The 18,260-nt window shown below is 38.9% G+C and overlaps 1 protein-coding gene across 1 annotated transcript in view; it reads right to left on the bottom strand.

Moving 5' to 3' along the window:
* Positions 1-2,035: 2,035 nt before the first annotated feature.
* LOC135167396 (uncharacterized) overlaps positions 2,036-18,260 on the bottom strand; it is a 65,820-nt gene continuing 49,595 nt past the window's right edge. The window contains exons 2-3 of the mRNA XM_064130556.1: positions 3,837-3,971; positions 2,036-3,721 (exon numbers count right to left, since the gene is read on the bottom strand). Coding sequence (XP_063986626.1) covers positions 3,227-3,721; positions 3,837-3,941 — 600 coding nt within the window. The 5' untranslated portion in view covers positions 3,942-3,971 and the 3' untranslated portion in view covers positions 2,036-3,226. The remainder of the gene's footprint in view (positions 3,722-3,836; positions 3,972-18,260) is intronic.

Here is an 18,260-nt window from a genome sequence, read left to right as displayed (position 1 = left end):
CTCCTAAGCACTGCTGTTTGCATTGATTTTATTTGGAAAACCTGAATCCAATTATTTCCTTTCAACGAGTTGACATCGATGGAGTCCTCATTAGAGGTTTAGCGGCTGACGGATCTACGGTTTTCAAATCTTTGGCGCTCAACCTGGTGAGAGGCGCCACAATCCTCCTGGTAACCCAGGTAGGACATAACATCAGATTCACTAGGGAGTTATTAAATGTTACTAGAGGCGAGCATTAAAAGGATCACAACAATGTTACTTTACGACAGTACTTCTTACCCTTGTGACCTTCATGAAATATGAATTCTCCTTGTTACCCTCGTTAATTGCCGGATGGTTGACCAATTTTTCATGAAATTTGTGTTAAAAACGAAAGCATCGAAGCAAATGTGATAAGCTTTGTTTCAGTTTGAATAATCTCGATATTTCATACATAGATACATAATCTATCGATACATTTAAATGTCGATACTGAGCAATTGGGGGTTATGATGTCTCGCTGGGTTACTAGGTTCAGGGTTGGCGCTTGACAGTGTGCGGAACGGGGAAATGAAATACCTAGCATGTCGCGAAAAATATGAAATTACCTTTTCATCGAATATTTTAACTCTCATCAGTGCAAAAACATGTAAATTCCATGCGACACGGCGTGACGTATAATACGTATTTTACGTTGTTGAATGAAGTGTATATTACGTTTTATACGTTTGAAAAAGGTGACGTAAAATACATGGTATAATACGTGTAAAATACTATGTATTTTACGTGACGTATTTTACATGCCCAACCCTGACGCTTCCCACTCCTCTCGGTTAGTAGTGCGCAGCCTTTGGGGCGCAGTTGGCCCGGCGCGACGTTTAAATATTTGATTCGGCTCGTTATTTCATTAGCGGGTCATTTTATACAGGGCGAAAGGGCAATAAGGGGCCATGAGGAGAATGACAAATTTCTGGAGGCCCACGAGGGTCACGAAGAAAAAGTCAAGCCTCATGAGGGTCATGAGGGGCAACGAGGGTGATAAGGGGAACGAGAACCACGAGGGCAACGAGGTTGATAAGGGCGACGAGGGCAGCGAGGGGAAAGTTAGATTTCATGTGGGTTACGAGGGTGCTGAGGGCTACGAGGGATTTTCCAACTCCTTTTTTGATGACAATAAATTTTTTTTCTCAAACACTGATAGACAATCACAAACGACATTTCGTGAAATACATCGTATATTTTTCAACATTCTCTTTCCCATATAGAAATCGAAAATATTTTGTGATTGAAGATGAAAATAAATTATGGAATATTCAATGGAGTTATAATTTTTAGGTCATTATACCTAAGAGTGTTATTGAATGATTCGCCAATTTCGGCATCATTTTTCAAATGACTCAAAATCCAACGCAAAAAAAACAGGATTTTTGGTAATGAATTAAAAATTCCGAGTTGCCACCAAAATTTTAATCTGAATGTAAAACAAAAATTACAATTAACCTGAATTTTGCAACAGAATAAGCAATTTTGGTAAACGAGAGAATATTACAAAATGTTATGAATTTATTACTCAATTTCAAAGAATTATTAACAGTGCTTCTATTACTATCGAATGTTATTGATGACTCGATAATTGAAAAACTAATAATGCGATCAATTTTATTTATTTCATTTATTTATTTGATAGTTTTATTGGGCAATTTAATGTCTTCAATTTCATATATGGGCGCTGAGCCTGGCATTAGGGGTGGTGACCCGAGGAGAGCGCACGAAATTCCCACGCGTGGGATTTTACCCCTCATCGGGCATCACTGATTATACGGGGGGTTAGATACTATACTAAAGTCAGTATAAGTTTTAACATCGGGTATAACCCGAAGTCTCTCCTCCCTTCTTCGCGCATGCGCCATGAAGCTAGTCTTCCGCCAAGGGACTACTTTCATATTGTGTGCGCGTTTTTTGAATTAAAAAAATCCCACGAGAAATTATAAATATTTTTTCATTCTGAACTGTAAAATTTTTATTCTTCAATGGAGAGAACTGTATTAGTGAATAGCATGATTATACGCTTTTAGACTTGAGGTTATATTAAAATATAAAATTTTCAATAAAATTAAAATTAAGATAATTATTGCATTCCGTTATTTCTGCCTTGTTTCATTAATATGTAAGGATATAATATAATATATGTATATATAAACAAATATTTAATTTAATTCGTCATAAAGATCCATTCGACATCGCCACAAAAACAATATAAATTAAGACCAAGGCGTGGACTATCTAACGAACGTCAACTTTTGGAAAAATTTTATCTTTTTAACTTAAAATACATTAACGTTTGGGACTAATTTTGCGTTGTGGGAACCACTTGAATGGACATGAAAAATAATGAAAAAAAAAGAGAAAACATGATGGAAGGGCGCTAAAGAGCGATATTATTTTAAAGGGATCTACCAAGTTTACTAAACAATTATTAAAAATATGTAGCTTACTACTGCATCCAGTTATCACTCAATCTCCTGGAGAGCATTTCAACCCTGAATCTTCATTATTTTAAAAGGAACACGGCGGGAAACATGCCGAAAAGGGTGAAAATCATGGAGATTTCACTCTCCAATTGCCGACTCGCCACTTACAAATTCATAACTTCTCCCCTAATTAATATTAAGGGATGAAACCAACGGCATTCGTTGGGGAATTAAATTTCATCCCCTAATCTACAGTTTTTCAATAGAAAAACCGCCGCTTATAAATAAATAAGTTCTCCCACAACAAACCTTTTACCGTGCCAAAAAATTTGAAAAATGATAATTAAAAAACCTCGTGTTACACATTTCATAAATTATAATATGAACTTTATTAAAAATAGTATGTTTAACCATTGCTAAAAAAACCTTATTCAGGTCCGTTACTAAATATACTATTTCGTACTGTTTTCAATTTTAATTCTATACATTTGCCATCCATTCCTTCTGGCATAATTTTGGGTCAGCAGAAGCTGAGCCAGGGCATTCGCTGACAGGCATCGGAATAATCTCGCGGCTCCTTTTCTGGCAATTCGAGGGAAATGATTATTGTTGTCCACTGCATGTGGATTGAACAAATAAAAATATTGGCGAGTACAATTGGGATTTTGTGGAGAAATGATATACGCAACCGTTTTGCCTTCCGAAATATATAAAAACCCTGTACGCTCAAGTTCGTGCTGATAAACAGCGGCATTTGACGAGATACTTTCAGTGAACTAGTGTAGGGTAGTTTCTGAAGACAGAAACCCCTGAGAATTGAAATAAACACCGATGGTAAACGCCTGACCACATGCCGTGAATCTGTTTTGGAGATCTTCTGGTGATAGATGTTGATAGACAATGTTTCTCTCAGTTCGTGAGTCGACATAAAGTCTGTCACCATCTATCAAGATCTGATCCAGAAGATCTCGTGTAACATTAACTTGGGATCCAAGTAACACTGCTATCGCCACCACCGCATTTGCTGTGCACTGGGAATTTCTGCGCTCTACCGGAAAACGTTCGTGGCCCTGGTGAAATCTGGCAGACTGGTGAAGTAATACTCCATTCATCGATGTTGCCAATTCGACAACTCCTTTTCTGTCCATCAATGAGGACCAGTGAGGTCTTGGATCTCTTTCTGGATCTGGTATTCGTACCAGCACAGAATCCGTGATGGCTCTTGACGGCCTGCTGCATTCCATCACGACTTCATTGACTTTTTGAGATTCCTTGAAACAAAATATTTTCACCCTTCCGCTTTAATCGGTATTCCCAAATGTCACTATGTTATAGGCATCAAGGGCCGAAATTTAATTTAAAATCTGAGAGGTTACGCGAGCTCACATGATCTAAAGTCCTCGGGGAACAATTTGTCGAATCCGATGAAGGAATCGCTGGTAATACAGAATGGTCTGCGAAATCAGTTTCCATCTGAAGACCTGCTACCATGTCTTCGTCACTTTGGGGTGGATCTGCCAGCTGAAATAGTAATTTTCATCACAATCACGTGAATGTTTCTCTCACAATTTTTTTTTTTGAATGGATTCCTCGATAGATACCATTTCCGATTCAAACGCAGTTAACAAGGATCGACGAACCGATCCCAGATTCATGGCTTGGGGTGATTTCACAAGATTTTCACCACCCCCTCTCACAACCTCTCACCTACTCACCCACCTCATTTCCCACAACCCAGGCATCTCTTCAAACATATAAATACATATACTATTTATTTATTTTCTTTTTTTTAATTGTCGCAAGTTTGAGAATTTGTAGCTGGCTATCGTCCGAGGGCTTTGAGCCAAAACTGGAAAATTATTAACAAAATTCGTCGAAAAAAAATGCTTCACCAGAATTCTCATTCGGCTCTAATGCAATTTTTTTAGGGAAACCCTGAGTTTTTCTATTCCATCGCTTTATATATAAGCTGTCATGCTGCCCCCTTATGTCAGTTTCGTCTACTCCGTTCACTGACGGTCATAACCTCACTAGTCGTATGATAACTCATGCATACTGATCATATTTAGTGTTGAACGAAAATGGCTTCGGGAGCTCGTAAAGTTTCGAAATCTCGAAAGAGAGTAGAGAAATATCGACATTTAGAAAAAATTCAAGTATTAGATTGTGAAGTTTTCATTCACAGTAGTGCTAATATTGATAATTGTAATCAACAAGATGATGATGGTGAATTCATGGATTGCAATGAATAGTACTAAAAAGAAGTGTCATATACTGATGAACTTGAAATAAACAGAAATAAATAGTGATGAGTTTCATTGAATGAATTGATGAACCAATTATCATTCCTTTGATAAATATCCCTGGATTTCATCCAATAAAAGGTGTGCCTCTGGACATTATGCATCTCTTGTTTTTAAATGTGATCTAAAATCTCGGTGACAAGTGGACAAGTAAAGAGCAAAACGAGTATAAAATTCGAAAATAACAACTAGATATTTTCAAAACATCAATGGATGCTATTTCTCCTTTCGTACCCAAAGAATTCCAACGAAATAAATTCGACATGGATGATTTTTTAAACTGGAAGGCAACACAATATTCATTTTTGCTCCTGTATGTTGGGTGTATTGTTCTTAGAAAGGTCCTGGACACAGAGAAATATCAACATTTTCTTCTGTTACACGTCACCTCCCGAATTCTTTGTAATAACTGATGGGTTTTTGCCGGCCCAGGATCAGCGATTCAATTTTTAAAAACTTTCATCAAGCTTATGCCAACGTTTTATGGACTAGATTCGCAGACAATGGTCTTCCGACATTTTGAACACGTTGGAGATGAGGCAGAATATTTTCAGAGAAGTCTAGTTGATTATTCTGCTTTTTGGGGAGAGAATTACATTGGGAAATTAAAAGATCTTATTAATTCACGTGTTAGAGTTCTCTCTCAACTAGTTAATCGACTCACTGCTATCGAATCCTATGAAAATGTAAAAATAGCGAGAAGTGAAACAATTCGTGATATTATTGAAAGCAAACGTGTTGAAATTACCAACATTGATGAAAAAGAGTTTTTTAGATTCAGTGAGCTATAAAGATAAAATCCTGTGTTCTAATTGTCCAGATAAGATTATGCAACTCTCGAATAATAACATTTTCATGATTAAACCTTCATATGTACAACGGCAGTGATAAATAAACTAAATAAAATCTAGAGAGATTGATGACATTTATCTGGAAGGTTATAGTGCTGAAAGGGTATCTGACGTATTTGAAACACCATGTCCTTCTCGAAGTGTAGGAATTTGCAAGATAAAAATCATTTCCGATGCGTGAGAATTTATATCAGTACGAAAGATTAAATACAAGTGCATGGTGGTGAGTGTGAAAAACCGAAATTATGTCATCTCGTTGCTGCATAACTAAATTGGTTTTCGAATAAGTGTCAAAATTATTTAAATTTATCGCTGGTAACCACGCTCATATGTAGTTCAATACATGGAAATAATTAAAAAAAGATGTTTTATGATTAATATAGAAGTACAATTGTACAGTTGAATAAATTGGCTCAGCAGGGTTGAATAATATGTTCAGCTGTAATTGCCATTTTTTTTTAAATGAAAATCCTTATGGAAAAAGCTGATCGTGGTAGCCAAAGAAGAAAAATTAAGTCAGAATTTAAATTGGAAGAATTATCAACTTTTAGAACCTTTTTGAAACGGAAAAGAGTAGAAAAACTAAAACGTCACGAAAATTCCACCACTTCATGTGTCCCCCATATTTTTCTTGGATTCTATTTGGTACGACCTTTAATTAGTTGCAGGTGCACATCTGCATAACATAATGTACAGGCTTTTTTTGGCCATACTAATGCTTGGGTGTGGGGGGCGGGGGATTTTCGTTTCATTTTCGGAAAACATGCTGTGACAAACAGTTGCATACGTGTAACGAGTTTGGAGAGGTGATACAATGGCGTAAAATGTTTGAGGGGGGAGATCCATGTCGCGAATCTCGTGAACAGAACCAAACTACCTAAACGTATGTCCTCTCCAGTACATCGTCACGTGATTGTTGTATAGGAGGGTTTTTCAATCGAAAAAGGAGAAAAAAGTGTTGTTATTAAAATAGTTTATTCACGTGATAAATGTAAGTATATGATAGTTTTGTTATACCAACATTATAACCGAAAAACTGATAGGCCACTTACCGACGTCATTGTACGATTATAGTGACCAAGAACAATATAGTGTAGTGTAGTGTACATGTGTATCATTCCCTGTAGTGTTACTCTTAAAAGGATATAACAGTTTATTTATAGTAAAAAGATGTACAATTGATTTTACACTATATTGACTAATCTTAATTCACTTAATGTACTTTACAATTTTTAATCACTCTTAAATACACTTTTCGATACAGAACACAAAAACGTCTAAATCTGTCTATATTTTAAAACACCTCTAACGTCTAAAAAGCGTCTATCGTGTAGCGCTGCTAAAATACGACTCTGACCCTGTCCCTCTTTTCAAACCCGGACTGGGCCCTAATTGCGTCACGTGGTCCTAGCATCCCTCGACCACGCTGCTGCACCGATCTTCGCCTGTCACATCTGTGGGCCTCATGAACCCACAAAATATGACCCTATAAGTGCTTTTATGGTACAGGCTTGCATTCCTGTACCAATCTATGTCCATTTGCGGGGTTTCCCCACAAATAGCACCTACGCAAAAACTACTATACAGGGTGTCCCAAAACTGAACGTCCAAACTTTAAACTTAAGTTGGGGGTGAAATTCTGGATCGAAAAGTCCTGAGCAACTTTTTGATCAGACGCACCCTCTTCAACTTATTCAGGTTTGAAGTTGGACGAATCAGGGGCGTGGGGTAACCGGTCGCACGACGGTGAGGAAAACGTGCGAGTGTGGTGGTGTCCCCACCATACGGTACTACTCCTCTGCGCCGGCAGAAAGAGATGATTGGCGGCGGCGGGTAAGCGGAAGGGGAGACCCCTTCCCCACTCCCCGCCCCCTCTTCTCAAGAACGGAGCAGAGTGCAAAAAAAAAAATATGTATATGAAATTCATGCACGACAGAAGTGAAACTTCTTAGGCATAGACTGTTAAAAAATTTTGTCTGAATTTTTTGTGATGTTTTTTTTCATCTCTATTTGAACCAATTAAATGGTGGCATTTCTCGTCACGTGGTACAAGTAAAACGGTTTTACTTCGGATATTTCCCTGTTTGTTGCTAAGCAATGAAAATATCCGAATCAAAATTCTCGGGAAATATCCGATAATTTTGAAGATCTTGGGGTATTACTACTGATTATTTTTCCCACCCAAATTTCAGCCAATAGAATTGCACCATTTGTTGATATTTTGTATAGCCTACCTCGAATATCAGCGATAATTTTTTGAATATTTTGGTAAACAAACGACACTTAACCAAATAAACGTCTTTTCATGTCATGGCACAATTCTCTTGGCCGAAATTTGGATAGGAAAAATAATCCCCTGAATACCACTCGAGCTTCAAAATTATAGAATATTTCCCTCTAGGTTCCCTGCATACAAATGAAGTCGTCAAGTTTTTCAGGAAAAATCACTCGTGCTTCGCACTCGTGATTTTTTAGCCTGAAAAACTTGACTCCTTCATTTGTTTGCAACGAATCTATCGGGAAATATTCGATAATTTTGAACCACTTGTGGTATTATATGTGATAATTTTCGGAAATTTGTATTGAGCCACACAGGAAGATTTCAGAACATTTTGTCATTGAAAATTCGGGGAAATCTCGTGGAGAAACCAAATAGAATAATCAATTTCTGTTTCATATTTCCCTCAAAATGAACGGCAAACAGGGAAATTGCATTTTTGAATTCGGGGAACATTACGATTTCATTGAAAAACCAAGGAAATTGATCTCCAATATTCATATTAGAGTATATATTTAAATAAATTACGAAATTCTGATTTTCGTACCGCTTAAAATTCGGGAATTTTACTGATGGATAAGTTAGACCGGAGATTTCATGATTTTCAAATGTGTAAAAAGCATTTGATGCCACTGAATGGTAATTCCCAGTGAACTATCCCGATATTAATAAAAAGGTTTTATTAATGTTGTTCATCATATTAACAAACTGAGCCATGTTCCTACTCCGAATCTATCGCGTTTTCTCTTTCCGTCCGACTGCCCCACCACGCGCGCCATCCCCTCCCTTTTCCTGTCGCTTTTTCGTTACATACGATATTGGATTTACAGCCCAACGAGCGCAAAGAAGTTTCACTTCAAAAAAATATATATAGCAACGATTTGACGATGAACACGATAGATCCCTTTAGTAACCCTGCTTTTTGAGCAATTTCGAGTTTCATATAATTAATAGTGCCACGCCATCTAACCCTCCGTAGTCAAATTGAGATATATAGGAACGATTTGACGATGCTTTTTGAGAACTCCCCAAGCAATCTCACAAAATATGAGAGATTTCGGGTCATTATTAGCCGCCCTGGAAAGATTAGAAGTTCCGGCGGAATTTCGATCGGGATATCGAACGGGTGGATGATGCAATCCGCGCCTCGCGCTACCCTCCACATTACAACGCAATACGTCAAAACTATTATTCCCTTTCTTTTCCCTTTATTAATCACTATCCGGATAAACAAACAAAAGGAAGCATCAATAAAAACACGTAAAATGGCCCGGTGAAGGGGCATTTTGACCAGGTAAAACCTGGAGGACACCCGTAATTTATTGACCGGTAAATCTTCACAAAATTGGGTAAATCATCACTATCTTTAATCATTAGCCACCCGGAAGTGGCGAAAAGGCGCTTTGGGGTTAATCCAGAGCGAATAATTTAAACAAATTGACTCTCCATTAAATCTAGGCGTCAACGCCTGCCTTTTCTCTTCATTCTCGATTTGACCAACTATTCACAGATAACTTTAAATCTTACTTGTTATCCCTTTGATTCGCAGATCGCGACTGATCGATCACGTCGATGTGATCTGATGGGGAAGAACCGGGAGGCTCCGCCCTATTTCCCGAGGTCCTCCTGAAATTTTCCGAGGGACATAATAGTCCAACCTTGGTCCTAGCTCTCCCCTTTAGCGATCGAGTTCTAATTAGGAGATTGCTCACGCATAATTATAGGGTTTTGACGCTTCCTGCGGGTTGATTCTCCGGGATTAAGGGGGGGGGGGTCAAATAAATAATGAATATACCCAAAAACGGAAAACTCATGACGTAAATTCTAAACAGTCTGGCAATTCGCGGAAGACAGGGGCTGTACCTGCTTCGAGCAATCTTCCACCAAAAACCAAAAACGTACCCAATTAATCCCCCTAAAATCCGCTTATTGGAGCGCCGGTATTTCAGCCGGGCTTATTCAAATGCCCGAAAGATTGACTAAGGGTGAATCCCACAAAAACTACCGGATGACTCGTATTTTGGCCCTTCTTCGCGATAATTTTGGTCGGCTCACAAAACTCATACTTGGGCCAGTAAAAGGCGAGCAAACTCCTTAATTAACCACCTAAGGGTGGAGGGAAAGGTATTCTAACGCCTATTTGTCGGGTATAGCCACACCGGGGTGGAAAATTACGCGATTAATAAAAATATTCTCTCTCACTCACGCTTTCCTCTATTGGTCGTCTCGGGATTTGGTGGTATTCCTCCCATCTTAGGGTGTTCCTAACAGAAATCCCCACATGTCTGTTACAAAATTGGTGCTATTTTTTTTTAACTGGCTACAATCGCGTTCCATTTCCGCAGTTACTTTGCAGCAAATGACGCTCATCAATCTTTTCAATCCTGATTTTTCCACACGAGATAGAGGCATGTTGTCTTTGCAAATCATGTAGACCAAGGCTTGATTTATTTGGCTTGTGTTATGACCCTCTGTTAAATTGAGAAAAATAATAAAATTAGAACATTCTTATGAACGAAAATGTAAACAATACAGCAATCTGATATCAATAAAAAATACCTTCAAACATATCTATGAGTGTAGTCTGTTTCCACAAGTCCTTACTCTGACTATCTTTGTAGGATTCAGTCTGAAAAAAAATATTGAACATTTTGTATATATTTCATTACACTTGTCGTCATAAATAGTATTAAGGTTAAGTGAAAACAGTAAAATGTAATTACACATTATTAGGTAACTGGTTATTGGTTATGAACCACAACAAATATTTAGATTCTAACGCTACAAACTTACACAAATAAAATACTTACACCAGTATCATCGTAAATCGCAGATTCAGACAATTTCATGATATTATTTTCTATTTCAGCAGGTTTATTAGTAATGGTACTAGTTGAATTAGTAAACGAAATGGGTGAACAGGTTCTTGGTGTAATATTCACTTCACTTGACCTTGCGTTTTTATTTTTAAGTTGCCGAAACGCATGGTGATACTTATTTTTTAGATGTGTAGATAAATTCGTCGTATTTCCACTGGTTTTATATGATTTTCCACACACATTACATGAAACGTTTTGTCTGTCTGTTTTTTTGAAAAAGTTCCATACAACATTAGACATGACTGGAATGCTCGAATTATTTTGTTTACATACGTAAATGATTATTGATTGAATTACTTAGTAACATTGTTTGACAACTACAATCAGAAATACGCTCGCGCTCGCGTTGTTTGAAATTGCCAATGAGCGAGAGAGAAATATCTTTCCTCCTCTCTCTCTCTCTCACTATCCGTTATTCACGTCAGGTGACGTAATTTTTTTTTAAGAAATGGTGAATCATCAATAGAAATACCGTTTGATATTATTCTCATGAGATATTTCGATATGATATAAATAAAAAAAAAACGATGGAGGCTGAGATCGAACTCGAGTCCACAGCGTGCAAGTTGAACACGCTAGCTATGAGCCGGCATATCAACTTGAAATTGAATATTTCACTGGTAGTAGATACTCATTGGCAAACAATTAACCCCTCAGGGTTAATTAGGGTAGTCACTTCCTGGCTAATTAAATTGATTTTTTAAATGTCAATTCGCTTTATAATAAACCCCATTTGGAGGCGAGACAACACATAACTAATCTAAAGGAAGAATGGGTGGGGGAGTAATTCTAGGCAACTTTATTTGTTTCCCCACTATTTTCTAGCCCGATGGAATTTTGTTATTTGTTAAACGGGGATGCTGAAAAATAACTGCGGAAATGGAACGCGATTTTAGCCAGTTAAAAACAACAGTAACAATTTATAGGAAATAAAAAAAATCGGGGCTGTGATCGAACCAGCGTCCATAGCGTGCGAATTGAGTACGCTGGCTTCGCGCCAAGATATCAATTCGAATATTTTATCTAGCTCTTGGTACATCCTGAACTAATTGGCCATGTGAAAATATTTCTCTCCTTACCGGGAAGAATAGATCTTTTGAATTAATTTTTGTAAACCTAAAAACGACATATTATGGCTGAAAAATCATAAAGAAACATTTCAAAGGCGCAGAAAACTATATCTCCACTCTCGACTTGTCCCCGTGGCAGCGGGAACTGCTACTGAGGCGTTACCGGCTTGGCCGATATGCAGATACCCCAGTAGTACTCGTGGCGCCCCGTTTCCGCTGGGGTGAAATCACGTCGGGAACGTGGAGTGCCTGGCGTCACTCAAACCCCCAGAACTGAGCCTCTACTTTAGTCTATCCTCTTTGCACTGTCCGACGAATACCGTCATAGTCGATCTGGTAGGGCTCTGCTTGATCGACAACGAGCACACGAATCGAGTCGTAATGAATCTGTATACGCGACTCATAATTCAGTCAAACCCCTTTTATTTTACTAACTTCCGCGATCCTGCCATCCGGTTTTTTCACGCGATAAGTGTAAAATTTAGGCCTTCCAGAGACAAAAGAAGTAATGAAACTTCCTTCTCCGTAGCCCTCTCCCTCGTCGGCCCAATCCCCTATAAAATTCCCTAGCGGTATTTCATTTGTTCCATCGCTGACGTAAATGACCAAATCTGTATCATTATATAAAACACGTTCTTGTTGTTTTTCTAGATGAGAATATAACTTTATACGGGCGTGAGCGGTTATATAAGCCGCAATAATGACAGCCTTAGTGGACATTTCCGCGGCTTCGTTTAAATGTTTCCAGGACATGAAGAGAGTGTCGTTATCGACAGGAACAAGTGCTGTTACTTCAATTTCAGGATTATACATTATATTTGCAAAATTCTCATGTGTTCGAATAATAGCTTTTTTTGTTAAGTTTTCTCTCTCCCCAAATTTACCCCAGAGACAGTTTAAACAAAGTTTTGCTACTGGTCTTAATCCGGCATTCTTTTGAATTTTATTCTTGTTAAGTTTTATACCTTCTCGCGCCTCATATTCAGCAATATATCTATTCTTTGATCCATCATCTACACACTCAGCAGGCCAATCCGAAGCCTCTTGTTTTATTTTCAAAAAAGTGTAAATGTATTCGGCAAATAATCCACCTATTCGCGTCACAAGATTATAAGGCGTAGTTCTCGTATACTCCCAAAGTTCGCTGATTTCCACTATTTGATATCCCATTTGTATCGCTTTGCGAAGTTCTGGGGCGACCCAAGTTCCTAAAATTTTGCGATCAGCGGGATCACCATGAGGGCAATTGTCTTGTACAAGATCAGGGCAGCATGATCGGCAGAGAGGGAACAGTAACCTTCCATGGGCTTTTACTGATAAAACAGGGTGAAATAATTGAGAAGGTGATAAAACGCGACATTTCACAAGATCTCCTATCCGCGAAATGTTATGATTAGGGCGTATAAGCTGACAATCATGCCCCACATGGATAGTGGAATGACCAATCGGGAAAATCCCTGTCTTTAAAACGTATGGGTATAACGAATAAACATCAACATAGCGATTTTTTTCATTATCGTTTACGTCATAATGTGTTACGCTATTTCCTGTTCTTCCCCCGAAAAAAGCATCGCGTAGATCCCGGGCAATAAACATCTGCTGATCAACGTTTTCTACAAAATTCGACACCGCATGATCTACCTTTTTTTGACAAATAAAATCGCATTTCCACATTTCAACGATTTCATAGCCCCAGTTTCGCAATTCTCGTGTAATCGCCCCTGTTTTCTCATATCGACTCTCTAGTGTATCCTTGTTGCTTAACTCTTTCTCTATTGAATTTGAAACACCGTGGGCATCCGTGCCAATACCATCCGTGGAACTGATATGCTTGTTTCTTATTATTGTTTGCGGTATTCTTCCAAAAAACCATCTAGACGCGGGCCTGATTTTGTTCTGTGCTCAGTTCGTCCGGTATGTATTATTCGATGATTCGCGCAATGTTTACACTACAGGAGCCATTCAATTGCAATTTTTGACTGCGTTTCCCTAACCGATATCCTCCCTGACATATAATGCTTGTCTGCTTGTCTTTTAAGAAATTTGTTTGGAAAATACGCATGCATGTAGACGCAATCGATACACACTCTGTAAAAGGACAGACATTGCCAGCATTCATAATCATTTTTCGAAATTCAATACAAGCTCGTCTCAAAATTGTAACATCAAGTCTGCAATAATGAAGAATTTCTTTACGAAAATCAAATTCATAATTTTCTTCTACGCGTTCGTTGTACCACGATAAGACTTTTTCAAGATCCTGTACACCCATAGTGTCAGCACCGTAATAGTTTCTATCAAGTATAGGTCCTACGTAGTTTTGATTGTCTTTGGTATTGAAAAAATGTGGAAAATACACTTTCGCTATATTCCCCAACGCAAATGCTTCCGGCAAACCTGCGAGGGCCCTGTGAAAATAATTTAAACTATCGATAAATTTATTATCCCCAGAATCCATCAAGATAATGTTTGTTCCGTTAATTATTGCCTTAATTTCGCTGTTAATGCGGTTCATGACGTCTCTCAAAATGAATTGTGAATCATAGCCTTTCGCGTTATGAGCAATACAAACTACTTTTTTATACGTCTTACCCATCGATGTTATGTAATCAATAAATCCTCTCACAGGATCGTCACCATCGAAAACATTTTCTCGATGTTTACAAACGCCACATGGATTTCCGTGATTATCGTTGGCGTTCACAATGTCATCGTCGTTCATATCTGCACAGCGGTCACACAGTTTGTGCAACACAAAGATTAGGAACGTGTACGTTGACATCAGTAGTTCCTTGCAACCACTCATCCTGTCTGGTTTCAAAGTCGTCGTACGTAGCAATAACATTTATGACACACATGATTCTGAGTTTCGCGATGAACAATTTCCGTATTACATTGTCTACACAATTTTATGTGGTCACTGACGGTGGGAATATTTCCACTGAAAGACCCTGCCTTTTTATGTTGTTTGAAGCACAATTGGTAGCGAAACTCTCGATTACAATCGTCACACACTATTTTATCAACAATCGTAGAGTCGCACAGAGGATTCTTCAAACACCTATCAGAAGTCTTATCACAAACATGTCCTTGCGTAGTGTTTGTTACAATGCTCGCAATAATATTTCACGCCAAAGAAGGAAGGTAATTTCTGGATTGGCTCATAGTGGTTATCTTCTGGATAATACACATTCGCAAGGTATATCGGACGGGCATCTTTTCTGCTCATCAATTCAGGTGTACCATCGTAGAATACAGGGTGATCTTTTCCGTTTCACACGAAGGAATAAACCTTGATAACGCATCCTTCTTCAGCCAAGTATCGCTGATATTGAGCAACTTCCTGTAGGCTACAGCCCTCGTCAGGAGCAATGACTCTTGTCATTTGAGTTAGTCTTTTGGCCTCCTCACGTTGCATTCTTCCCTTGCATTGCCGTATGGCTTGCCATACCTCGGGTATCTGGCCCTTATCCGCTCTGGTTTTCAATTTTTTGGCATGTGCTTTGGCAAACAACTGATCGGGCTGGACACAAGCCATCTTCATTCGAAATGTGAAAAATACATTTTCTACTAAGCCGTCTTTTCATGTTGTTTTCAAGAAAACCTTGACCTGCCGGGGCTTCAGCTACGTGAAGTTTGATCCAAAACGTATCGGCACATCCGAAACCGTTTGCGCTCTGCGCGATAGAGCTGACAAGATTCCATAAATCTCGAAACTCATATCCCTTGATCGCACGTGGACTTATCCAGGCATTGTCTCTTTGCATATTTGCAAAATTGCATGTAAGGCACATTCGATTCATACCGCGTCCTGCAGCCTCTACAATTTTATTCTAGACGTCGCGAAAAACTTCTTCAACCCAGTCGGCAGGGTCACGTCCTTCAGGTAAGGTGTTGATAGCAAACTCTATCACATGTATGTCGAGTTTGAAACGTGGAAGTCTCTAGCGTGTCGTCGTATTGTCCTTAAGGCCGACGATAGATATTCAATCCCTTCTTCGGGGCCACATTGTTCATTTGAAATTGAGCTTAGTGTTTTTCAATAAGAAAATATGCCTAAAATTTTTTTCTCGTTATTATAAGCCGTATAAAACTACATCCTTACCATTCTGTTCATAAAGTAAATCTAGATTAAACTCTTTAACAACTTCCAAAGCCTTATGAACACTCATCACATTTTCACCACCACCACATTGAATATCAACGAGCTCAGAATAGAAATTTTCGAATAAATCGCTATCAAAATTATTTTCAATGGCAAAATCACCAAATAACTCAAGATCAAAATTATTTATTCAATCAAAATCACCCTGTGGAGGTGCAGTATTCCCTTCGGAAGGACCACTGGGCTCCGCTAAATGGTTTGGGTCCGACATTGTAAATGGTTATTAGACGACTGCAGCTAGTGTGAGAAAATTCGGGCTATACTGGGAAAAGTCAGGGATTTTACGGCTGGTGCCGCAGGGGGGATACTGCACATCTTCACCTTGTTTACCTGCCCCCGCCTACGACCAATGTTCTTGCTCTAGCCATAGGTAGACCGACTTGAACCCCAATACAGGTGCACCTCCCTCTAGACCCCTCCCTCGCCGCCCCTCCAGCATTTCCAAAACCATCATATTTGCTGATATCGTAAAATTGAATAAAATGATGAGATTTTGAGGATAATTAACCAGAAGCCAATATATGGTTACGAGGTGGAAGCAACCCTTTACTGCAATGATTTGCGGCCCTTCGGGTTGTGGAAAAACATTTTTTGTTAAAAGGTTTTTGAAGGAAATCAAGCATAGCTGCGATACACAAATTGAAAAAGTAATCTATTATGACGCTGAGTGGCAGAACGGATATTCGGATTATGATAATACCATTATCGAATTTCGTGAAGGCCTACCAAGTTCTGGAGATTATGATGGTAATAAGCCAAAATTGGTTATCGTGGACGATTTGATGCGGGAATCGTCGAATGGTGCAATAGTTGATTTATTTACAAAAGGAAGTCATCATAAAAATCTCAGTGTAATGTTTATATCTCAAAATTTATTCCACCAAAGAAATGGACAGGGACATTTCACTGAATACAAATTACATCGTCGTATTTATAAATCCCAGGGATCGTGCACAAATTGCTCATTTGGCTCGCCAAATATATCCAGAAGATCGAAAATTTCTGCTAGAAGCCTATTTTGATGCAATTTGGGCAGCTCATGGCTATTTGTTGTTAGATTTGAAACAATCGACTCCTGAAAACTATAGGTTTCGTACCAATGTATTGCCCAGTGATCCCCATCATTATGTTTATATTCCGCGGAAGGATCGCAATATAAAAGGAGGAGGGGCATCACGGAGTGTACCAGTCGTTCATGTGTGATGGCAACGAGAAATCGTTCTGAAAGCGGCTCTGTTCGCAAGTCGCTTGGAGAAAAGAATACAGCCTTATTAAACGCTCTCATCTACGCACCACCCAGGCTACGTCGAGTAATAATACAACACGCTAATAAAGATTTAATTCGCTGCATTTACTAGTGTGCTTTAAATTTGTTACACGGAAATATTCCTTTAAAAAATTGCGAGAAATCCAAACTGTGCAAACATAAAAAACTATTGAGAAAACTCGCCGATAAAAAACTGTATGATGAGGGATCTGGGTTGTGAAAGCGGAATGAGCGAGGGGGACTGGTGGTGATGAGAGGTGATGATTGTGACGAGGGGTGTGGAAATTGAGCCGGCGAGAACACAGTGATTCACACGCGTAACGAAATAATTGAGTCACTTTATTATAAAAAAATAGGTAGAGTTTAGTTACATGAAATTTACAATGAGCGGTCACTGAGTTTTACTGTCGATTCACGACTTGCTTGTCTATTGAGACACCGAGAATAGTCATAAGTTCAAAGTTGTCTGTAGGAACACTAGAGCACGATGTTGCACTTGTTGTCGCTACGGAGTCCAAACGTTGAGAGAGCGACTTTGGGAGAGGTCACGGTCGAGAAGGATCCAGATCGTTGACACGTGACCCTTCTAATTGGTCAAAGGGCGTGTTTCCGGGGTCGATCTCTCCGGGAAGTGGCGCCTCAATTACGCAAAAATGCCAATTGACCCCCTGGCAACAGAGGGTTGTTTAGGCCAGGGGTCGAGCGGTCAAAGGTTTGCTGAGCGCGGGGGAAGGGAAGACTTGGTCTTAGCCGGATTCCCAACAAAAACAAAGTTTAAGTAGCAAGAAAAAAATCATTAATCAGGCAGGTGGTTCAATTTTGCCGATGCTATTGGATCCTCTGATAAGCGCACTTATCTCCGCCATTGTATAAGGATGGAACATGCACGTAAAATGATTCTTGTCCCAGAGGGCAGTGTGGAGCGTCTAAAAAAAAATTCTTCACATGTTGATGCTTACCATGTTTTAACTGAATTGGGTAAAGAAACTCAGCCATC

The sequence above is a fragment of the Diachasmimorpha longicaudata genome, chromosome 1 (assembly GCF_034640455.1).
Source record: "Diachasmimorpha longicaudata isolate KC_UGA_2023 chromosome 1, iyDiaLong2, whole genome shotgun sequence".
NCBI lineage: Eukaryota > Metazoa > Arthropoda > Insecta > Hymenoptera > Braconidae > Diachasmimorpha > Diachasmimorpha longicaudata.
Note: the sequence above shows the minus strand (reverse complement) of the source record. Positions and strands in the feature narration are given on the sequence as shown.